This window comes from Polypterus senegalus, chromosome 8 (assembly GCF_016835505.1).
Source record: "Polypterus senegalus isolate Bchr_013 chromosome 8, ASM1683550v1, whole genome shotgun sequence".
Taxonomy (NCBI): Eukaryota; Metazoa; Chordata; class Cladistia; order Polypteriformes; family Polypteridae; genus Polypterus; species Polypterus senegalus.
Window position 1 is genome coordinate 74,029,531 of NC_053161.1, and position 24,988 is coordinate 74,054,518.

The following is a 24,988-nucleotide window of genomic DNA, read 5'->3' on the forward strand; positions in this document are numbered from 1 at the left end:
CCATACAGGAGGTACTCTGTTTTCTTGAAGTCTTGTTCATCCTCACAATGTGTTATAAATTTGACATAGTGTTTTAGTGGTGTAACATGGTATAATAGTGTGGGTGATTTGAGATGAAAGCATGTTAACATATTAAATCGAAGAGCCCTTCAAGCCCTTATGCCCTTTTTTTTTTTTTTTTAATCCTGTGCAGAACACCTTGCTGGCGGCCTTCATTCATATACACTTCAAACCCCATGACTCTGTAACGATCACTTCTAAGATGGTGCTTCTTAATAGCCTCCTTGCTACAACATTATTATTGACAAATATCAAGAAATTAAAAAAAAAAACAAAAAAAAAACACCTGTTAGTCTATGTCTGGTAATTTTTAACACATTCATAACATTGAAATTTATGTTTCTTTATATTTTATGTATAGTATGCCTGCAGAATACAAGACATCAATAAACATGGATGAGAAAGAAGACCTTGGAGAAAAAAGACCAACCTGTGCCAAAGAAAAGAATAAAGAAGAATGTAAACTAGGCAGCAAAAAGGATAATTTGAAACTATGTGAAGACAAAAAGAAGAAATCTGAGGAAGAAAAACGTAAGAAAGAAGAAAAGGAGCGTAAGAAGAAGGAGGAAGAAAAAATAAAGGCAGAAGAGGAGCAGAAGAAGAAAGAAGAGGAGGAGAAAAGAAAGATGGAGGAGGAGGAAAAGATGAAACAAGAAGAAGCAGAGAAAAGGAAACGAGAAGAGGAAGCAGCAAGACTGAAGTAAGAAACATTTTAGTATTTGAAAATGTGTAGCCTTAATGGACTATAATTTGTTGTGTGCACTTGTTTCTTTCTGCTTAGATGTCCTGTATCTCTCAATGTTTCCTGCCATAATCTTAAACTTTGCAAAATATTACTTTTTGTTTACTTTTAGATCCGTAATGAAATGGAAATTACAAGAATTTACTTCAAATACATATAAATTAATTTTGTAATGATTAGTGTTTGCATTTGTCTTAAAATTAAGAGAACATATTTTATTTTTCAGAGAAAAAGAAGAGGGACATCAGCTGCATCAAGAAGCCTGGGAACGCCATCAGGCGAGAAAAGAACTGCGTAGCAAGAACCAAAATGCTCAGGAAGGTCGTCCAGAGGAGACTTACTTTAGTAGACTCGATTCTAGCCTCAAAAAAAACACTGCATTTGTTAAAAAGCTTAAAACAATTACAGAGCAACAGAGGGATACTCTTTCCAATGATTTCAATAGCCTTAATCTCAGCAAGTACATTGCAGAAGCTGTGGGCTCTATTGTTGAAGCAAAATTAAAAACTTCAGATGTTGGTTGTGCTGTACATTTGTGCTCTCTCTTTCACCAGAGGTATGCTGACTTTGCTCCTTTGCTTCTCCAGGCCTGGAGAAAGCATTTTGAAGCAAGAAAAGAGGAAAAAACACCAAATGTGAGCAAGCTTAGGACTGACCTACGGTTCATTGCTGAGCTCACAATAGTGGGCATTTTTACTGATAAAGAGGGTCTATCCCTTATCTATGAGCAGCTGAAAACCATCATCAACACAGACCGAGAAACTCATATGCATGTGTCTGTAGTGATCAGTTTTTGCAAACATTGTGGAGATGACATTGCTGGACTTGTGCCTAGGAAGGTAAAGATGGCTTCAGAAAAATTTAATTTGTGTTTTCCTCCCAGTGAAATCATTAGTTCTGAAAAACAACAGCCATTCCAGAACCTTCTGAGAGAATATTTCACTTCTCTGACCAAACATCTAAAGAAGGACCATAGAGAACTTCAAAACATTGAAAGACAAAACAGGTAATTTTTCTTGTAGCACTTATGTTTTTGACAGTTTGTCCTAACATTCTATAGCTTTAAATGGGGTAATTTGAAATCCAACTATATTGAAAGATCTTCCGTATCAAATCAGGATTAATTATAATTTCCGCATTTTCAGACTGACTTCCAAATGTCTATGGTTCTTTGTGAGACAAGAAAATGTTAACCATCAGTATTTTCTTGTTAAAGAACTCCTTTTAAGTAACAACTGGAATCTACTGCTTTTTTAATAATTTTTAATACTTTTGTTGATTTAAACTGAAAAGACACTTTTAATCTTTCCTCATAGTTCATAACCTGTAGTTCTAGAATTAGTTTTTTTAAAGAGCAAGTTAAATATTTTTCAAATCAAACTTATTTCTTCATAATCATGATATGTGTAAGTATGCCAATTGAAATTGTGTTCTGAAGTGGTGTTATCTCTTTATTATATTAAGAAAAACGTCCGCCGTTTCCATGTTATTCAGACCTGACCGCCCCCCTCCACATTTCTTGCCCAATCATTTACTCCTACTGTACATATCCTCTCACTGTACTACCCCATGACAACCTCAGTTCTCACTCGCCCTTCAACACAGATGGTTATAATGGTAAGGCAGAAAAGCAAATGATCTATTCAGGAACGTTGAATTTTAGATTGCGATAGAAAAAGAGCAGCAAAAGCTGACAATGAAGATTGAAAAAAAGAAAACGAACAAAAACAAGCCATATTTAATAAAAATCAAGTCAAAGAGAATCATCGAATTAACAGAAAAGAGAAAAACATTCCAAAAATATACAAACAAATGCGAAAAGTATTGGTTATAGAATGTAAGTTAGAGGATAAATTAATTCATAATATTGCAGCACTCTGGAAAATAAATTACCACAAAGACAGTGTGTCCTAAAAAGCCATGCAAACTGGGTTGCTCAGAGTGCTGTGGAGAAGGGCAGACAGAGGAGCCACATCTGCCACTCTTAAATAAAGTAGCCACTGAAATGCTGGGGGGCAGGAAATTAATAAGGAATTTGCGTTTTTTTTTTGGTACAGAGGGGTGTAAAAAATTAGTTTGAGTGGTGTTTGACATACAGTTCTTATTTGTTGTTGGGCTTTTTTTTTTTTTGATTTTGCGTTAATGTAATTTTTTTGTTTACTTTTTATTATGTCTTACGTGTTCTACTTTTTTTTACTACATTTTATTATTCATTGGTATTTACAATAGACAGTTGTAGTGAAATACTCCAGTAACTAATTTTCACTCTGTAATAACTAAGGGCCAGACCATTTTTGTTCTGCACAACACATACTCATATAATATAATATATATATATATATATATATATATATATATATATATATATATATATATATATATATATAATCTCATTAAATTCAATCACTTTCTCTAAAGGAGAAGCGCCACAACACCCTTTGACCAGCTCTGCTGCGAGATAGGCGCCCGCCCCCGGGAGTTAGCAAGCAAAGCGAACAGGGGGAGGAACCCCCTAGTTTTATAAATTTAAAAAACATCGGATACACAGGTCCATGGGTAATTTTGAAGGGGGGGAAAAAAAAACCTTAAAGTTACTAAATACATTTATTTTTCAAACCTAAAATGCTCTCTAGTCATGATCTGTGTCTTGAGAATAAACACATATTACAAAACAGCATATTGATGTTGTTTAAGAAGGAAAAAGGCAAATCATTGTTGTGAGATTAAGGCTCTACAAAAGGAGGCTGCTCAGTTTACTACTCGCTCCATGGCAGTGCAGCACTCTTGAGGGCCAGCGGGGAGTGGATTCAGAAAGTTCGTTATTTGCATTGAATGTTGATGCCCAGGTGTGAGTTATTCTCTTAATTCTGTGGACAAATGGGCAATGATAACTGAAAAAAGTCACACAATTGTTTATGTTCCTTTGGAACTATACTATATGGAAGCTTTATTTTCTTTACTTCACAAAGAAAATGTATGCTGCTGCTGAACTGTTAAAGCATGGTTTCAGTACCTTGCTCTTTGACAGCAAATATACCCTCCCAGCACTCTCTTTGATATAATGTACTTCTAATAGCCTGCTCAAAACTTCAACAAGGACTTCCATACCTGCTCAATGAAGAAAATGCATTAAATTTGGAACACATCGAGAAAGAGAGTACCAGTAATTAATACACTTCAAGCAATACACTAGCATTTACTCTAATGATAGAAACTATGCATATGTAATGAAAATCCATTCCGCTTATCTGGGGCAGGGTTATGGTGCAGCTTTAGCCTATCCCAGCAGTCACAGATGGACACAAGGCGAAGACAATCCCTGGACAGGATGCCATACCATTGGAGACTAAACACACATGTGCACACATTCACTATAGTGCCGGGTTTAACAATGCCAATTAAGTTTAATCATGATTAAGATTAGTAAACTCAGCCCAGATTTTTTTTTAACATAGGCAGAGTGGGCTGTCATTCTTGCCTTACAGTTGCCAGGTTCTACATGGAATCTGCATGTTCTCCCCATACACTTACAGATGGATTGATATCAGTGATAGTAAATTTACTCACTCAAAAAATTGGGCTCAGTTCTTTTATTGTCAGCAAAGCAACACATTATATGTTAAAACATTTGGTTTGAGGTGCTTTAATCTACTCTTTCACACAGTCAGTTAAATGTTTCTGAGGTTTTTTGTTTTTTTAAGGTTGTGTACATGCAAGGCAAGTCGTGGAAAATGTGACTTGGCACTTTTAAAAATGTAAGGTTGTTATTAGATAGACAGATTGAATTATGTGTCCCCATGAAGAAATTTGGCTTTTTATAGAAGCTCTTTAAATATAAAAAATACAAGAATAGGTGGGTAAATAAATAAATAAATACACACATTTTATCCTGAACACAAGCCAAAAGGGCTATAAAGCAAGAAAATGAACAGGAACTAAAAGATATAACATGGCTGTATTGCTTTTGTCTTGACACAGTAACATTTCTGCTGAATAATTTGTTGGCTGAAACTACTCCATGTTAGTGTGTTGGAGAGAGGATGAGCAGCATTGTTCATAACGTTACTCAGTTTTGTTTTAATTCTCTCCTTCACCACTACCTCCAGGGGGTCCAGAGTGTATCCTGTAAATGAGCTGTCCCGTTTTATTAGAGTGTTGATTCGGTGGGCCTCTCTTGAAGTGATGTTACTGGCCCAGCACACCACAATGTAGAAAATTGCACTGGACATCACAGAGTTATTTAAGATATCACTTCCCATATTAAATGAGCACAGTCTTCTAAGGAAAAAGACCACCATCTTCCCTTTTCCTTTCAGATGTATTGTTGTATGCAAAAGTACAGTGAAATTTGTATGTGCAATTTTCACTTCCAATTGGTATGCAACTGATATGCTTCAATTGGTAACATATTGTGAAGAAAGAACTATGACTTGAAAAATTCAGAAGTTATCCTTTAAGTGTTATTAAGAATATTGTCTAATGTAATGAAATCAGTGGTGCGGCCTCTTTGGTGTGTCTTTGTTACCTTGCATGTTTTTTTTTTTTTCTCTTCTCCCTCTAGGCACTTTAGTTTTTCTCCAACAGAGTTGATAACACATGCAAATAAGAATTTCACTGTACACATGACAATGAACTTGAACTTGGTTAAGTTAAAATTTGCCCACTATGTATAGTATGTGTTACAGCTCCATATGACATGGACTGGAAGCCACAAGTCTGTCCTACAAGCTTGGTGCCTGCCTTTCGTCCAATGTTTCTGAAATTAACTAATGCATCCTGCAACCCTAAAATTGGATTTAGCTGTTCTAGATAATTGATGAGTAGAAGCATAGATGGCTATATTTCTAATTGGACCCTGATTTAATTTCTGGCATGAGCTCTTTCTGTTTCGAGTTTGCAACAGTGTTCTCTGTGGTATGCGTAGATGTGTGTGTCCTATGACAAACAGTTGTGCAGTATTTCTTGAAATTTGTTTTATGTGCTTCTGTACCTGAGAAAATTTTTAGTCTCATGTTTTGATACAGAAAGCGGACATTTATTTTTTTTTTTTTTTTGACATGATAGAAGTTAATAGTGATCAGTGCTGCACAATGGAAAATGATTAGAAAAACGTCTATGGAAAAAGAAAACAAAATCTTACTTTACTTGTGTTGCATAATCTAGATGTCCATTATCAAGTCACTGCTCAAAATGTAATGTATGCTTTTTTGCTAAAAAATTTTTTTAAACGGCTGGAGTAAACAGTACAAATGAAAAAGAGGTTTTAGTGGAATTTGCCAGTGAGAACAACTGTTAAATTGGTGCCATCTTATAGGCTGTTTCCTATAGCAATATGGCATCCAAGTGTACTCGCTTAATTACTTCATTTTTAAGAAAACAGACAATTGCCCTAGCCCTAAGCCTGTTATGGTATATCTCAAAAATGTACTCACCTTAAATTATGTTGTTCTTTGTTACCTTTAGACGGATTCTCCATTCTAAAGGAGAGCTCAGTGAAGATCGTCATAAACAATATGAGGAATTTGCTACATCATATCAGAAACTCCTTACTAATACCCAGTCTCTCGCAGACCTTCTGGATGAAAACATGCCTGAACTTCCTCAGGACAAAACGGTGCAAGAAGGTATTTGTCATTTAAAAAAAAAAAAAAAACTTATTTGAAATGTTACTTACTGTTTAATACTTGAGTTAGTGTTTTGAATTTCTAATTTTAATTGTTTTATCTATATGACCATCATTTAGTAAGGTATTTTTTAACTTATTTTGTTTATTTCATGAATGGTAATGCTTTCAATTATTTTCTGTTAAAGTTGTATTACACAGCCTTACCTGCATGTAATTTGTAGAATCTAGGCATATGTCCTTGTGCCTATTTAGTTCAGCTCATCTGTATACGTAGTTGTTTTCTGTGTTCCACAGGTTTTGTCCTATACATTTTTTTTTTTTTCATTAATTGCAAATCTGTGGGTTTGTAGTCTAACTAATGACACTGTTTTCCTCTTCACATTAAGGCTAATGTACACATTAACTAGACAGAATTTGGTGCAGTCACTAAATAAATTCCCCAGGGGAAATGTTTTAGCCCCAAAGCATAGTTAAGCTGACTAAACACACCATGGAAAGCAAGTTTGGGTATGCCATGCTCCAAAAATGGCCCTTTGGGGCACCTCCCTTATTAATTGTAGACATGGTCTCTAAATTAAGTTCCCCAAAGTGATAAGTTTTGGAGTGAAAGATAGCTTGTGGTCTTCCCCTGTGGAAATGGGTAATCTGTGCAAAACTGAGCAGAGATAGGTTCAACTGTGTGGATCTACATACTGGGCATTCACACATCCACCTTTATACAGTATTAGAAGCATTCCATTGCTTTGTCAATCACCTGTTGTTGAAATATGAAACTATTGTACATAAACAAGTTGATAACTTCATAAAGTGTTCCAGCTATGCTCCAGAGGGGTGTGTGTTTTATTTTTTTGTGAATTGCAGATACATGTACAAAATTAATTTATACAAGCATCTACATTTGAACTTTTCCATCCTTGCATATAATATAGTGTGTATATGTGTTTGTTTTTGTTTTATTTATTTTATTAATGTATGCTCTTTTTTTCGAATTTCCAATTGCTTGTTTCATAGAACATGGTCCTGGAATTGACATTTTCACTCCAGGGAAGCCTGGGGAGTATGATTTAGAAGGAGGTATCTGGGAAGATGAGGATGCCAGAAATTTCTATGAAAATTTAATTGATCTGAAAGCCTTTGTTCCTGCTATTCTTTTCAAAGATAATGAAAGGAGTTCTCAAACCAAAGAATTTGTCAAAGACGATGCAAAAGGTACTTTGATTATTTAATGTATTGTTTGTTTAGGGGTATTAATTCTTAAAAGCAAACATTCTTTTTTTAAACTTTGGTTACATGATTTGTAACAACATATACTTTTTTTGTTTAAATCTGCTTTGAAATGCATTTTTATCTTGTTTTTTTTTATTACAGTTTTGGTTATTAGCATTAATAATGAAAATTGTAAAACGGCAGAATAGTTTTGCTCCAGTATCTTAATTTTGCTGCATTCAAGCTAGAATAGTTTTTAATAATTGTGTGGGCTGTAATAGTTAAATTATTTCATATGTTTATAAAATTTATGGAATGTAATTTTTTTTTAAGTTCTGGTTGATGTTTGACAATTTTAGTGTTAACTAATAGGCTATTAATTTATATGCAGAAAACATAACATTTTGTCTGGTGTCAAGTAGATAAACATAGTCATTCATTTTTTGAAATTGATGGACCATTAATTTTTATGTGGTGGCAACCTGTTTTCTGTTACATTTATAAATTCTAAAAATTACTATTTTTTTCAACTTCAAACAAATGTTCTTAGTAGCCTCATTATTATGTATACATGGCCTTACTTGCATATATTTTTTTATTCATTGAAAGCATCCTAATGGATGTAGTGGTGGTCATATATTTGTACTAATCACAGAAATAAGTTTTAGCTTGGTTTGAGTTTAGCATAGTAATGAGTACCAGGCAACTCGGATATTCACATGTGACAATATCTTGTGTGTATTATTTATGCCAACACCAAAAAATGTTCACCTTACAGCTATGCTCTGGTTAGAAAAGGAATGTTAATAGCAGGGCATATCTGGTGTTAATTCAAATTTTTAAAGTATTACAATGTTCATTCAAATTAGAAAAGATAGAAAAGTAAATTGACTCCTCAATGTCTAAAAGCAAAAAAGTTTAAATTATATAAAAAAAATAACCAAATTCATGTCTTTCTTGGTCTGTCTGCCACTCTCTCCTAAGTTTCTAAGGTAAAGTTCATTGCAAAAAACATGAATGCAGAAAGCTTTCCTTAAAAAAAAATAAAAATAAAATCAATTAATTACTTATTGTTTGTTCTATTTAAGTAATTATTGTTTTATATTTTATGTAGCACTTTTAATAATTTGCTTCAAAATTGTTACGGGTTAATCTAACTCTCCTGTTACTTGCTTAATGTTTATAAATAGCTTTACTTGAAAAATGTTGGTTTATACAATGAAAGGATGTGAAAATAAGCCTTCTAAACCTTTGGTGTTAGATTCAAGGGAAGGAAAAGATATGAAATGTACAGAAGAGCTGGAAATGGAGTTAGAAAATCTTGATATAAATGATGATACCATGGAACTGGAAGGTGGAGAAGAGGGGGAGAGTGACGACCTGGCAAAAAAATTGCTTGATGAACAAGGTAGTGTTTTCAATTGAAGAGTACTCGGTAGAATAAAATTAAATGTTAATTACTTTAAAAATTTTATCGTTGGTTAATAAAATTAGCTTTTATTTGATTAATGTTTCAGAATTGTGTTCTGGTTTGATGAGAAACTCAATCTTTTTTTATATATACATATATCTATTGTTATGTCATTTATACCAGAGCAAGAAGACGAAGAGGCCAGCACAGGTTCCCATCTGAAGTTGATAGTTGATGCATTTCTTCAACAGCTGCCAAACTGTGTTAACAGAGACTTAATAGATAAGGTAGATTTTAGACTGTGAACTTTTCAAATTCATTTTGTCTGGTGAATCATGCCAAACTGTGTGGTATATGTACAGTGGGTACAGAAAGTATTCAGACCCCCTTCAATTTTCACTCTTTGTTATATTGCAGCCATTTGCTAAAATCATTTAAATTAATTTCTTCCCTCATTAATGTACACACAGCACCCCATAGTGACAGACAAAAAAAAAGAATTTTTGAAATTATTGCAGATTTATTTAAAAAGAAAAACTGAAATATCACATGGTCCTAAGTATTCAGACCCTTTGCTCAGTATTTAGTAGAAGCACCCTTTTGAGCTAATACAGCCATGAGTCTTCTTGGGAAAGATACAACCTGGATTTGGGGATCATCTGCCATTCCTCCTTGCAGATCCTCTCCAGTTCTGTCAGGTTGGATGATAAACGTTGGTGGACAGCCATTTCTAGGTCTCTCCAGAGATGCTCAATTGGGTTTAAGTCAGGGCTCTGGCTGGGCCATTCAAGAACAGTCACAGAGTTGTTGTGAAGCCACTCCTTCATTATTTTAGCTGTGTGCTTAGGGTCATTGTCTTGTTTGAAGGTAAACCTTGGGCCCTTGGCCGCATTCATCTTACCCTCGATTGCAACCAGTCGTCCTGTCCCTGCAGCTGAAAAATGCCCCCACAACATGATGCTACCACCACCATGCTTCACTGTGGGGACTGTATTGGACAAGTGATGAGCAGTGCCTGGTTGTCTCCACACATACCACTTAGAATTAAGGCCAACAAGTTCTATCTTGGTCTCATCAGACCAGAGAATCTTATTTTTCACCATCTCAGAGTCTTTCAGGTGTCTTTTAGCAAACTCCATGCGGGCTGTCATGTGTCTTGCCTCTCCTCAGTGTGTGGAGACAACCAGGCACGTTTACCTTCCAGCAAGACAATGACCATAAGCACACAGCTAAAATAACGAAGGAGTGGCTTCACAACAACTCTGTGACTGTTCTTGAATGGCCCAGCCAGAGCCCTGACTTAAACCCAATTGAGCATCTCTGGAGAGACCTAGAAATGGCTGTCCACCAACGTTTACCATCCAACCTGACAGAACTGGAGAGGATCTGCAAGGAGGAATGGCAGAGGATCCCCAAATCCAGGTGTGAAAAACTTTTTGCATCTTTCCCAAGAAGACTCATGGCTGTATTAGCTCAAAAGGGTGCTTCTACTAAATACTGAGCAAAGGGTCTGAATACTTAGGACCATGTGATAGTTCAGTTTTTCTTTTTTAATAAATCTGCAACAATTTCAAAAATTCTTTTTTTTTGTCTGTCAATATGGGGTGCTGTGTGTACATTAATGAGGAAAAAAATTAATTTAAATGATTTTAGCAAATGACTGCAATATAACAAAGAGTGAAAAATGGAAGGGGGTCTGAATACTTTCCGTACCCACTGTATGTGTATGCGCTCTGGAGCAGGTTTTCATCCAGGATGTCTCTGTACATTGCTGCAGTCATCTTTCCCTTTATCCTGACTAGTCTCCCAGTTCCTGCCGCTGAAAAACATCTCCACAGCATGATGCTGCCACCACCATGCTTCACTGTAGGGATGGTATTTGCCTGGTGATGAGCGGTGCCTGGTTTCCTCCAAACGTGGCATTCACATCAAAGAGTTCAATCTTTGTCTCATCAGACCAAAGAATTTTGTTTCTCATGGTCTGAGAGTCCTTCAGGTGCCTTTTGGCAAGCTCCAGGCGGGCTCCCATGTGCCTTTTACTAAACAGTGGCTTCCGTCTGGCCACTCTACCATACAGGCCTGATTGGTGGATTGCTGCAGAGATGGTTGTCCTTCTGGAAGGTTCTCCTCTCTCCACAGAGGACCGCTGGAGCTCTGATAGAGTGACCATCGGGTTCTTAATCACCGCCCTGACTAAGGCCCTTCTCCCCCGATCGCTCAGTTTAGATGGCCGGCCAGCTCTAGGAAGAGTCCTGGTGGTTTCGAACTTCTTCCACTTACGGATGATGGAGGCCACTGTGCTTATTGGGACCTTCAAAGCAGCAGAAATTTTTCTGTAACCTTCTCCAGATTTGTGCCTCGAGACAATCCTGTCTCGGAGGTCTACAGACAATTCCTTTGACTTCATCCTTGGTTTGTGCTCTGACATGAACGGTCAATTGTGGGACTTATATAGACAGGTGTGTGCCTTTCCAAATCATGTCCAATCAACTGAATTTACGACAGGTGGACTCCAATGAAGCTGCAGAAACATCTCAAGGATGATCAAGGGAAACAGGATGCACCTGAGCTCAATTTTGAGCTTCATGGCAAAGGCTGTGAATACTTATGTACATGTGCTTTCTCAATTTTTTTATTTTTAATAAATTTGCAAAAATCTCAAGCAAACTTTTTTCATGTTGTCATTATGGGGTGTTTTGTGTAGAATTCTAAGGAAAAAAATGAATTCAATCCATTTTGGAATAAGGCTGTAACATAACAAAATGCGGAAGAAGTGATGTGCTGTAAATACTTTCTGGATGCACTAAGTGTATTTCAAAAAACTGTATGTTAAATAGTCATAGTTATGTTTGCTCCCCAGGCTGCAATGGATTTCTGCATGAATATGAATACTAAATCTAACAGAAGAAAGCTTGTACGAGCACTCTTTACTGTTCCGAGGCAACGGTAATATTCTACTTTTCATTATGATAATTGTATATTATTATTATTTTATTACTATTATTATTATCTATTTTTATTTTTAAAAATTCAATTGTACATCACATTGCACTCAAAAAAACAAATACTAAGTTAGTTCTTTTCATAGTTTATTCTGAATATTGTTGTTAAAGTTTGTTTTTTTCTTGCTCAGGTAAATATAAAGGTAGGACTACACTAAATTTCCAGCAAGTCTGTTCTGATGTGCTTTTTGAAAATAAATGAAGTATGTGTAACATGCTTTGTATGGATAAAATAACTTCATTAGATAGTGACATAAGTATTTATTGATCATGATAAATTTTTAATAGTTGCTAGGATGTAGTATATTCAGGTGATACTTAGATATTTGTAATATTAAATGCCTTTGTTAACTATAATTTTGCTTCAACATCAGAGAGTTGTTACTCTTCCTTAGGCGGTTTCATAATATGTGGTTTTGCTGTGTAGAAACACATTTTTAATAGATTAAATATCTTGCTTGATAAACAGTTAAAGCCTAGTGCTACTGCATGAAATATTGACATGTCAGTTATTTAATAATTCGTAATTTTAAAATGTTATAGTATTCCCTTTTTGTCTAGTAATTTAGCACTGACAACACAAAAAGCGGTTTCTCTACCACATTCTAAGAATTTAATGGTTTAACACTGAAGATCATACCATATAACCACTGCTTCTCTGTTGATATGTCACAAATAAAAATTTATGTTTAAATTGTTAATTGTTTGTTTCATCTTCCAGCGTCTCTTATTTTTTTTATCATCACATTGTTAATTTCAGCTGATGTTAATGACTGAATGTGTATTTATTGCCGTTTATTTTAATTTGTTGTCATATGCTGTACATTTTAAGAATTTAGGTTAAAGCAAATAGGCAAAATGTGCTGCTTAGTTAAAACAAATACTTAAAATAAGTTATTGCCGCAAATAAATAAGTTATTTACTCTATATGCAATTCTGATTCTTATAAAATTTTTTGATATTTTTCAGGTTGGATTTACTCCCATTTTATGCTCGACTTGTCGCCACTTTACATCCCTGCATGTCTGATGTAGCAGAAGATCTCTGTTCTATGTTGAAAGGAGACTTCAGGTTTCATGTGTGTAATTTTATTAATATTCCTTATAAATGTCTGTGTAAAATGTAGGTGCTAAAAGTAACATTTGTGTATTTGATAGAATTGGATGAAGCTGTATCTAGCTATGTACAAACCCCATTTCCAAAAAATTGGGGACACTTTCTAGAAATACAATAAAAACTAAAATCTGTAATTTGGTAATTCACTTGAACCTTTATTTAACAGGCATAAGGACATAGAAAAGATTTTCAATGTTTTCATCGACCAACTTAATTCTATTAAACATAAACAAATTTAGAAATTGATGCCTGCAACACACTCTAAAAAAGTTGGGACAGAGGCAAGATTATAACTGGGTCACATCCTTATTTCTTTTAATTAAACTTATTAATCTTTTGGGAACTGAAGAAACTAATTGTTGCAGTTTTTCAAGTGGAATTTTTGTCCATTCTTGATGCATACAAGACTTAAGCTGTTCAACAGTCTGTGGTTGCTGTTGTCTGATTCTCCTATTCATGATGCACCATACATTGTCAATAGGAGACAGTTCTGAACTGTAGACAGGCCAGTGAAACACACAGACTCTATGTCTATGAAGCCATGCTTTTGTAATTGGTGCAAAATGAGCCCTGCTGAAATATGAATAGAGTTCCTGGGAAAAAAATGTTGACTTGATGGGAGCATATGTCTCTGTAAAATTCCAGTGTAAGCCTCCACATCAGTGGTGCCTTATATATACAGATCCCCCACGCCATCACAAATACTGTTTTATTTATTTTTGCTCCTTTCATTGATAACAGTCTGAATGGTCTTTTTCATTTTTGCCACGTAGAATCCGACGTCCGTTTTCCCCCCAAAACAAGCTGAAACATGGACTCATCTGACAACAGAAGATGATTCCATTGTCTTTCAGTCCATCTCAGATGAGCTTGAGCCCAGAGAACTCGCAGAGATTTCTGCAAATATTTGATGTATGTCTTCCTCTCAGTTTCTGGGAGCATTTGTTAATGCCGCAGCGGAATGTTTTAACTGACAATGATTTCCCAAAGTACTCCTGAGCCCATGTGCCTATGTCCATCACGGTAACATGGCGATTTCTAATGCAATACTGCCTAAGAGCTCAAAGGTCGCACACATTCAGCAGTGGTTTCCACCCTTGGCCTTTACACGCAGAGCTTTCTCCTGACCCCCTGAATCTTTTTACAATGTTATTAACTGTAGATGGTGACAGACCTACATTCTTTGATGTCCTGTGCTAAGAAACATTGTTTTTAAATTGACAAATGTTTCTCTCGTAAAGTTCAGCACAAAGTGGTGAGCCATGACCCATCTTTGTTTGCAAAGACTGAGCCTTTGGTGGATGCTCCTTTTATACCCAGTCTTGATATCCACACCTGTTACCAGTTAACCTGCTAATTGAGGAATCTTGCAGAATGTTACTTTTATAACCTTTGCAGTCTTACTTTGCCCAACTGTCCCTACTTTTTTGGAGTGTGTTGCAGGCATCAGTTTCTAAATTTGTTTATGTTTAACAAATAGAATTAAGTTTGTCAGTAAAAACACTGAAATTTTTTTCTTTGTCCTTTTGCTTGTTAAATAAAGATTTAAAGATTTTAGTTTTAATTGCATTTTTAGAAAGTGTCCCAGCTTTTGTAGTTCATTATATAATATGTATTTTCATGTTCAGTTTATCTTTTAGAACTTTGGTTATTTAATCTTTATTGTGTATTACAACATTATAGTCTTCTATTGTTCGTTATGCCAAGGCTGTTACTGTGTATCACCTCCAGCATTTGCCTTGGTCTGCAACTGTTTTCTTCTCAAGGCCTTTTTCTCTTAGATTTAATGTCCATTTCTATAGCCAGTTGCCAATTTTTGTCCTAGCTGTACTTGTTGTGGAGGCTTATGGGTATGCAGATAGCTGGGTTTAAATACTACCATCTTAAATAGTTTAAATACAAATGCAAAATGAGGAGAGCTGAAAGCTGCAAGATAAAATTAACAGTATTGAATCCTGTTTTATGTTATCATCTTGATCTGGAATGGAGTAGTATTGAATGTTTTAAGATTCTTCTTTTCTCTTTGTTCAAGGAAATAGATTTATTTTGATTACATATATGGGTTTCATGTCTCTACTAAAAGGAAATGCAATGCAGAAGTAACCTACTGTTTTATAATTTTATAAAATGTAGCTGTATAACAGACTTAGTTACTTTTTTGTAAGTAATGAGTGATGTAACTAAGTTAACTTCAAAAGTAACCTTTCCCAACACTGGCTACATTTTTTCTGTATCTGAATATGTTGCTAATAAAAACCAAAACCGGCGTGCTTAAGCAACTGGCTAAATAAACAGAAAAACAATAATGTCTTATTTTTCAACTTCATACCATTTTAAAAACTGAATTGTTGATGGATCCAATCAAAGTGCTAGACTAATATGCATTGTGATGTGGCTGAAAATAACAACAGAATTGAGGTTTTGACTGGTTAGTGTTTCACTGTTTATTGAACAGTTATGTGTAACAGAAACAATTGAATAAACTAACTGGAATAATTTAATACACATAGGCAAATGATTATTAAAACTGTTTTGTGTTAGAAATGAATCACTGATTTTATTTCTGTTTTAAAGAAAAATGTTAACTTGCTTGAAGGAATTGCATTACATTTCAATTTAATATGCAGTCAGTTTTGATTAAACATTTTAATTGTGCAATTAAATTTTTCAATTGTCCTCTGTCATTGTATAGGGAACAATATCGAGCAACAAGTGAAAAGCTGGCTGTATCTTCCAGTCATAGTTAAAACTCCATTGAACTAACAGCAGATTAAGTTTTGGCATGTTAATTTTATACTAGTGTTTCATGAACTCTCCATTTGATGAAAAAGATAATATACTTTCTAAAAACTTTATGGAGCTGCCTTGTTTTAATTACGTCATTTTTTTCCATTTTTATTACAGGTGCGAAAGAAGGACCAAATCAATATTGAAACTAAAAATAAAACTGTGAGATTTATAGGAGAGCTAACTAAGTTCAAGATGTTCTCTAAAAATGACACACTTCACTGTTTGAAGGTTAGTGAAATTGTTGATATTCCTTGATTATTTTTTCTTCTGTTAACGAAAACTACTATATTTATATTGAGCTAATGAACTGTGCTGTATCAGGAAGCAACACAGTACTATTTTAAATTCTGTTTAACTTACTTACATTTTGGAGAGTTTGTTTAATTTGAAGTTTTTTTATGTTGCAGTCAGTTTCCATTTAGGAAAGTTAGCAGACATAGCCTGTCATTAACAGAGCCAATAGCGCACTGATTTTTTTCTTTAACACTTCTTCCTCTGCATGTATTTACATGTTCAAAAAGTGCAGATAAATCTTGACTTTCGAGTTTCTGAATTTGTACATGTAAACTTCAAAATGGCAAAAAAGAAATGTCAATTTCCATTGTACTATCTAAATAATTTTACTGTTCTCCGAAATCTTCAAAATAAGTTTAAGTCTTCTGTCTGTTTTTGCCTGAATCTGTGGCCTCATGTATAAAATTTGCTTACACTTGAAAACATACAGAAGCCATAAAAGAAATGTCAGAATTTATAAAACACAAACTTGGTGTGAAGATTGGCTTAAAGTTATTGAAAGTTTCAACCATACGTATGCCAAACTCAGGTATTTTTGATGTTGACATTTTAGGGACTCCAGGCAGCAGGACAATGAAGTGAACTGAAAATGTTATTTCAAGCTTATTTGATTATGTTCCAGTTTGCTTGAACTAACTATATCACGGTTAACTGACATGTTCTGTTGTCATCGATGTCTGTAATGATACACAGTATAACCCTGAAGTCTGCTTTGCACACTACTGTGTAGTTAAATAAAAGGATTGTGGGTTCACCCTAATCACCGATCTGCATGAATATTACATATTAGTTGTATATTAATTTAACTGCATTCTATTTTCAAATGCAAATTCATTCTGTGATGATGCCTTACTTAAATTATTTTGTTTAGTAGGTTATTTCAAGTTCAAGCACTTTATTGTCATTGTGTAACACAACGAAATTACTTTTTGTGACAGCCCCAAGGTGCATTTAAAGAAAAGTCAAATTCCAAATATATCGTATACAGTGTTAAGTGATCAAGTAACCAGAGCAAATTATTATTGCTCAAAGTACAGCAGCATAAATTGTTATTGCACCTGCTAATGAATAGTACATTACATATTACAGTAGACCCCCGCGAAGTCGCGGTTCAGGGTTCACAGACTCAGTCATTCGCGGATTTTTCCTTAGAGCCTAACTATTAATTGTTAGCGGAAAGTGCAAATATCCTCCGCAGTTTTTTATCACTTTTTCGTGGCAATACAGTGCTGTAGAGAGAGCAGGAAGCAACCGCTGAGGGGAAACACGGTGGGATGGTGAAAGTAGCCAATCCGAGAGCGTTATTCATTTCTCCTTGCTGCTGATTGATTGCTGCCCTGTGACGCGTCTCCAGGTGAATGGGTTTCCCACCGCTGAGGGAAACGTGGTTTGGGATGGTGAAAGTAGCCAATCCAAGAGCGTTATTCATTTCTCCTTGCTGCTGATTGTTTCCCTGTGACGCGTCTCCAGCTGAGTGTCCTCATGTTTTCCATTTTGTTATTGTTTTCATTTTGTTATTCTTAACCACACAAGATTGCGCTGAAATGCCCTGCGCCTTTTAAGGCTTCTGGCTCTGAGCCTAAGCTCCAGAAGCAGTTTAAAACACTCCAGGAGAAGGTTTAACTACTGGATTTGCTCTGGGAACTTAAGTTATGCTGCAGTAGCTTGCCACTATGGCATTAATGAAAGCACTGTACGCTACATAAAGAAGAACGAGGCAGCGATCCAGAGTACCGTTTCTGAGATAGTGCCAAAAAGGTTATCGTCAGGAAGGAATCTGCCTTGGCATTGTGGATCACGGACTACAGGATGAAAAACATCCCCTTGGATGGTAACATCATCCGTGAGAAAGCATGGAAATTGTACCAGCAGTTCGCTACAGGAGACAATGTAGAAGGTACCGAAGAACCGCAACCAGGACCATCAACAGCACCGGAGCCTGAAGATTTTAAAGCCAGTAAGGGATGGTTTGATCGTTTTCAGATGTGATTTACAAGGGATGATTGAAGCATGGGATCTCTATATGGTTCAGGCTCTCACAGTTAATAATGGCATCATTGCTGCCATTCAAACATATAAAACACTTCTTGCCACCATGAAGAAACGACAGCAACTTCCCATCACAATGTTCCTGAAACCTATAAAGAAAATCCAGCACGAAACCCCACCAGAAGAAGACCTGTCCAAAGATACGATTCCTCCTGAAGCGCCTAAAGAGGCGCCACCCGAGGAGTTTTAAATCCTCTGCATTGTACTGTACGGCTGCTTCATCTTCATCATCGATATCATTCATCACTGGTGAGTACCCGTACATTTTACCGTATTTTAATTAAATGAAATTATGTATTTATTCTGCTTATAATAAAGAAAACGACAGTGTATACCAAAGAAAACGTGCTTGCATGAAGTACAGTACGTATAACGGTAACATCGGTATTTTACGTTCTAGCACCGTGGGAGACACAGCAATACAGTACTGTACATTATATGTGTTTACCTTTACATTCTGTTTTTAGGTAATATATTAAGGTCATTTTTTAGGTAATGTATTAAGCTAAGTTTGCAACTAAATTAAAGTGCTTTGGGGGCATAATGTATTTAGGGTTTAAACTATAAAAATAGGCATTTAAAAGGCATTTTTAACCACATCCAAAAGTCACGTTTTTTCACAATTTGCGGGTGCTCTAGGAACGTAACCCCGACGAATTTTGGGAGTGTACTGTATATATTGTATCACATTAGTACATTGCCAATATAGCTTATTGCACATGTTCAATTAAAAATGATCTCAGACTGAGGAGATCCAGAGTTCAGAAAGTTTATGGCAAATGGTAAAAAGCTATTTTTTAGTATGTTTGTGCGTACACGGATTGACCTAAAGTGTTTTCCTGACGGGAGGAGCTCAAACGAAGAATTTCCAGGAAGAGTTTTGTCCTTGAGAATGTTTTTGGCCCTTCTCACACAGCGAGTCTTATACAAGAGTTCAAGTGATGGTCTCTGCTGTTTTTATGACCCACTGCAGGGCTTCTTTAGCAGCCTTGGTGCAGCTGTTTTACCAGGCCATCATGTAATTAGTTAAGATGCTCTCTATAGTGCATCTATAGAAATTAACCAGCAGCTTCTAGGAGAGATCATCTCTCCTTAGCTTCCTGAGAAAATAGAGGCGGCGTTGTGCTTTGCCTATTATAGCTAAGTTATTGTCAGCCCAGAACAGGTCCTCTGAGATGATGACTCCTAGAAAATTAAAGCTGGAAACTCTCTCCACCTCATCTGCAATGATTCACTGCACAACAAAGTTTTTGCTTCTTGAACACTGTTGGGTGTTTCTTATAGATTTTTGGGTGCTAATCACGAATATCACATCAAAATTTACCCATCACGTACCGTTTCTTCAGTTTTGTCATGATTTTTTCTTATATTTGTATCCAAACATTTTCGTTCCCGTAAGTGACTTAACAATGGTTTGTGCAGCCTGGGCATGTTCTGGCATGGAATCAGGCCAGGTTGGAAGCTGTTCTGTGGAAGTTGACATCAGAGACGTTGGATGACTGCTTTTGTGAAGAAAGCTTATAATCGGTATTTCGGCTGCAAAATTGGTGATCAAGACAAAGAATGAGCGCCTCACATTTGCTGTGCGTCATGTTCTGTCAGTCTGAGAGCCTGACTCAGAGGCACTTGAAAGATGATGCCGTTTGCTGTTCCGATGATATGGCGAGAACAGAAAGACCATGTGATGGACTGTTACTTCTGTTTGACTAATGTGTCTGGTTTCTCTGCCAAAAACAAGAAGTCAAATGAATATCCTAATCTGCCTTCAACAATGAGACCCGTGCTACATGACGACAGTCTTCCAATTCCAAAACCGCCAGAGGTTTGGACTTTAGACGAACCAGATAAAGAAACTGAAATGCAGGGTACTAACAGTGACATTGACCTGGATTTTGAACCATGCTCATCAGGCGATCCATATCTGATAACACAGTCCAAATTGAACAATTTGGTCAGAGATTTGGGTCTGTCAAAAGCAAAAGCCGAGCTGCTGGGTTCAAGACTGCAGGAATGATGTTTGCTGTCACCAGGTACAAAAGTTTCTGTGTTTCGAGGTCGACATCATGATATAACCAAAGTTTTTGCACAAGTTGACAAGTCTCTGTTTCTGTTGTGACATTGAAGGATTGTTCTCGGCCTTGGGTTGTGATCACAACCCGGAAGAGTGGCGTCTCTTCATTGATTCGACAATGTTAAGCCTGAAAGCTGTTATGCTACAAATTGCAACGTTTATCCTTCAGTACCTGTTGGCTATGCAGAACACATGAAAGAAACGTATTAGAATATGGAACTGTTGCTGAAGCACATCCAGTATAGCAGGTACAACTGGAATATCTATGGAGATCTTAGTCATTGCTCTGTTACTAGGACTGCAGCTCGGCTATACAAAGTACTGTTGTTTCATCTGTGAATGGGACAGCCGTGCCAAAGAGTGGCACTATTCTCGACAGAACTGGCCACTCTGTAAAAAGTTAGTTCCAGGACAGAATAATGTGGCACATGAATCGCTTGTCGACCCGGCAAAGATATTTTTGCCTCCTCTTTACATAAAACTGGGACTCATGAAAAATTTCGTGAAAGCACTGAACAAGGAAGGCAAAGGTTTTCATTATTTACGACAGATGTTCCCAAGAATAACTGACACCAAGATCAAAGAGGGCATTTTTGTTGGCCCCCAGATCAGACATGTTATGAGTGACAAGCGGTTTGAATATCTGTTATTTGGGCCGGAAGAAATTGCCTGGAAAGCCTTCAAAGACATTGTTGATAATTTTCTGAGCAATTACAGAGCCTCAAACTACACTCAGCTGGTAGACAAACTTCTCAAAGCATACAAGAAGACAATGAACTGCAACATGTCACTCAAGATTCATTTCCTCCACTCACAATTGGACTTCTTCCCCACAAATCTCGGTGCTGTCAGTGACGAACACGGTGAAAGGTTTCATTGCTACGATGGAGAAACGATACCAAGGCAACTGGAATCTGTCAATGCTTGCTGACTACTGTTGGACACTGCAACGTGATGAATCAGACATTGACCACAAAAGAAAATCAGGAGCAAAACATAAACGTGACTAAATATGTTATTGTCAGTAAACATATAAATGTCTGTGTCAGAGTTCCTACGTGATGCAGTAAAACCAAAACTATATTTGTGCATACCCAGTAGGTACCTGTCACAATCGGCAAAAACTTTTTTCAGGAAGCAAGACTTTTCAAAAAAAAATTGTTGTGCAGTGTTGGTCTTTTTAGTGGTCCTAAAATCTAGAATAACTTCTTTGGTCTTTTTGGTATTTAAGACCAGGTTGTTGGTGTTGCACCATGCTGTCAGATTCTGAACCTCTTCCCTATTAGCAGCTTCACTATTGTCTGTTACAAGCCAAATGACAGTTGTATCATCCACAAATTTAACAATAATGTTTGATTGGTGGATGGGTTGACAGTCATGGGTGAAGAGTGCATAGAGAAGGGGACTTAGTACACATCCTTGCGGCACACCAGTGCTCAGGGTAAGGGTGGAGGATGTGTGTTTACCCATCCTGACAGACTGGGCGCGGTTGGTGAGAAAATCCAGTAACATCCAGTTGCATATGAACAGATCAAGTCCTAATTCATAGTGTTTTGATCAGCTGGATGGGTACAGTGCATCCGGAAAGTATTCACAGTGCATCACTTTTTCCACATTTTGTTCTGTTACAGCCTTATTCCAAAATGGATTAAATTCATTTTTTTCCTCAGAATTCTACGCACAACACCCCATAATGACAATGTGAAAAAAGTTTACTTGAGGTTTTTGCAAGTTTATTAAAAATAAAAAAAACTGAGAAATCACATATACATAAGTATTCACAGCCTTTGCTCAGTACTTTGTTGGTGCACCTTTGGCAGCAATTACAGCCTCAAGTCTTTTTGAATATGATGCCACAAGCTTGGCACACCTATCCTTGGCCAGTTTCGCCCATTCCTCTTTGCAGCACCTCTCAAGCTCCATCAGATTGGATTGGAAGCGTCGGTGCACAGCCATTTTAAGATCTCTCCAGAGATGTTCAATCGGATTCAAGTCTGGGCTCTGGCTGGGCCACTCAAGGACATTGACAGAGTTGTTTTGAAGCCACTACTTTAAAATCTTCGCTTTCTGCTTTGGGTCGTTGTCCTGCTGAAAGATGAACTATCGCCCCAGTCTGAGGCCAAGAGCGCTCTGGAGCAGGTTTTCATCCAGGATGTCTCTGTACATTGCTGCATTCATCTTTCCCTTTACCCTGACTAGTCTCCCAGTTCCTGCCGCTGAAAAACATCCCCACAGCATGATGCCGCCACCACCATGCTTCACTGTAGGGATGGTATTGGCCTGGTGAGAGCGGTGCCTGGTTTCCACCAAACGTGACACCTGGCATTTACATCATAGAGTTCAATCTTTGTCTCATCAGACCAGAGAATTTTGTTTCTCATTGTCTGAGAGTCCTTCAGGTGCCTTTTGGCAAACTCCAGGCGGGCTCCCATGTGCCTTTAACTAAGGAGTGGCTTCCGTCTGGCCACTCTACCATACAGTCCTGATTGGTAGATTTCTGCAGAGATGGTTGTCCTTCTGGAATGTTCTCCTCTCTCCACAGAGGACCGCTGGAGCTTTGACAGAGTGACCATCGGGTTCTTGGTCACCTCCCCGACTAAGGCCCTTCTCCCCCGATCGCTCAGTTTAGATGGCCGGCCAGCTCTAGGAAGAGTCCTGGTGGTTTCGAACTTCTTCCACTTACGGATGATGGAGGCCACTGTGTTCATTGGGACCTTCAAAGGAAATTTTTCTGTAGCCTTCCCCAGATTTGTGCCTCAAAACAATCCTGTCTCGGAGGTCTACAGACAATTCCTTTGACTTCATGCTTGGTTTGTGCTCTGACATGAACTGTCAACTGTGGGACCTTATATAGACAGGTGTGTGCCTTTCCAAATCATGTCCAATCAACTGAATTTACCACAGGTGGACTCCAATTAAGCTGTAGAAACACCTCAAGGATGATCAAGGAAAACAGGATGCACCTGAGCTCAATTTTGAGCTTCATGGCAAAGGCTGTGAATACTTATGTTCAGTGCATGCGGAAAGTATTCACAGCGCATCACTTTTTACAGATTTTGTTATGTTACAGCCTTATTCCAAAATGGATTAAATTTATTTTTTCCTCAGAATTTTACACACAACACCCCATAATGACAACGTAAAAAAAGTTTACTAGAGATTTTTGCAAATTTATTAAAAATAAAAACATTGAGAAAGCACATGTAGAGGTCCTCTGTGGAGAGAGGAGAACCTTCCAGAAGGACAACCATCTCTGCAGCAATACACCAATCGGGCCTGTATGGTAGAGTGGCCAGACAGAAGCCACTCCTTAGTAAAAGAACCTGGCAGCCCACCTGGAGTTTGCCAAAAGGCACCTGAAGGACTCTCAGACCATGAGAAACAAAATTCTGTGGTCTGATGAGACAAAGATTGAACTCTTTGGTGTGAATGCCAGGCGTCACGTTTGGAAGAAACCAGGCACTGCTCATCACCTGGCCAATACCATGCCTACAGTGAAGCATGGTGGTGGAACTGGGAGACTAGTCAGGATAAAGGGAAAGATGACTAGACCAATGTACAGAGGCATCCTGGATGAAAACCTGCTCCAGAGCGCTCTTGACCTCAGACTGGGGCGACGGTTCATCTTTCAGCAGGACAACGACCCTAAGCACACAGCCAAGATATCAAAGGAGTGGCTTCAGGACAACTCTGTGAATGTCCTTGAGTGGCCCAGCCAAAGCCCAGACTTGAATCCGATTGAACATTTCTGGAGAGATCTTAAAATGGCTGTGCACTGACGCTTCCCATCCAACCTGATGGAGCTTGAGAGGTGCTGCAAAGAGGAATGGGCGAAACTAGCCAAGGATGGGTGTGCCAAGCTTGTGGCATCATATTCAAAAAGACTTGAGGCTGTAATTGCTGCAAAATGTGCATCGACAAATGTACTTATGTATATGTGATTTCTCAGTTTTTTTATTTTTAATAAATTTGCAAAAGCCTCAAGTAAACTTTTTTCACGTTGTCATTATGGGGTGTTCTGTGTAGAATTCTGAGGAAAAAAATTAATTTAATCCATTTTGGAATAAGGCTGTAACATAACAAAATATGGAAAAAGTGATGCACTGTGAATACTTTCCGGCTGCACTGTATGATGGTATTAAATGCAGAGCTGTAGTCAATGAAAAGCATCCTAACATAGGTGTTGGGTTTTTCCAGGTGCGAGAGGGCAGCATGTAGTGCCATACAGATGGTGTCCTCAGTTGATCTGTTCGACCGATAGGCATTCTGGTATTGGTCTAGATCAGCTGGGATGGAGTCTTTGATGTGGGTGGTTACCGGTCGTTCAAAGCACTTTGCAATGACAGGGGTGAGAGTGACTGGTCGATAGTTATTAAGACAGGTTATCCTCGGTTTTTTTGGGAACAGGTACAATGGTTGTGGATTTCAGGCACAAGGGACTACACATGAGGAAAGAGAGAGGTTGAATATGTGTGTAAATATCTCCACTAACTGGTCAGTGCAGGCCTGGAGCATACGTCCTTGCACATTATCAGGACCTGCTGCCTTCCTTGTATTGATGTTTTTGAGTGCCCATTGCACATCATGTATGTGTACGACCACAGGCTGTGAGTCTCCGGTC

The 24,988-nt window shown here is 37.3% G+C and overlaps 1 protein-coding gene across 2 annotated transcripts in view; it reads left to right on the forward strand.

Annotated features, from left to right (window-relative positions):
- upf2 (UPF2 regulator of nonsense mediated mRNA decay) overlaps positions 1-24,988 on the forward strand; it is an 83,130-nt gene that overhangs the window by 13,645 nt on the left and 44,497 nt on the right. For both annotated transcript variants that reach the window (XM_039761294.1, XM_039761295.1), the window contains exons 3-11: positions 422-760; positions 1,029-1,808; positions 6,266-6,426; positions 7,440-7,637; positions 8,896-9,042; positions 9,229-9,332; positions 11,906-11,991; positions 13,017-13,125; positions 16,068-16,181. In XM_039761294.1, coding sequence (XP_039617228.1) covers positions 423-760; positions 1,029-1,808; positions 6,266-6,426; positions 7,440-7,637; positions 8,896-9,042; positions 9,229-9,332; positions 11,906-11,991; positions 13,017-13,125; positions 16,068-16,181 — 2,037 coding nt within the window. In that variant the 5' untranslated portion in view covers position 422. The remainder of the gene's footprint in view (positions 1-421; positions 761-1,028; positions 1,809-6,265; positions 6,427-7,439; positions 7,638-8,895; positions 9,043-9,228; positions 9,333-11,905; positions 11,992-13,016; positions 13,126-16,067; positions 16,182-24,988) is intronic.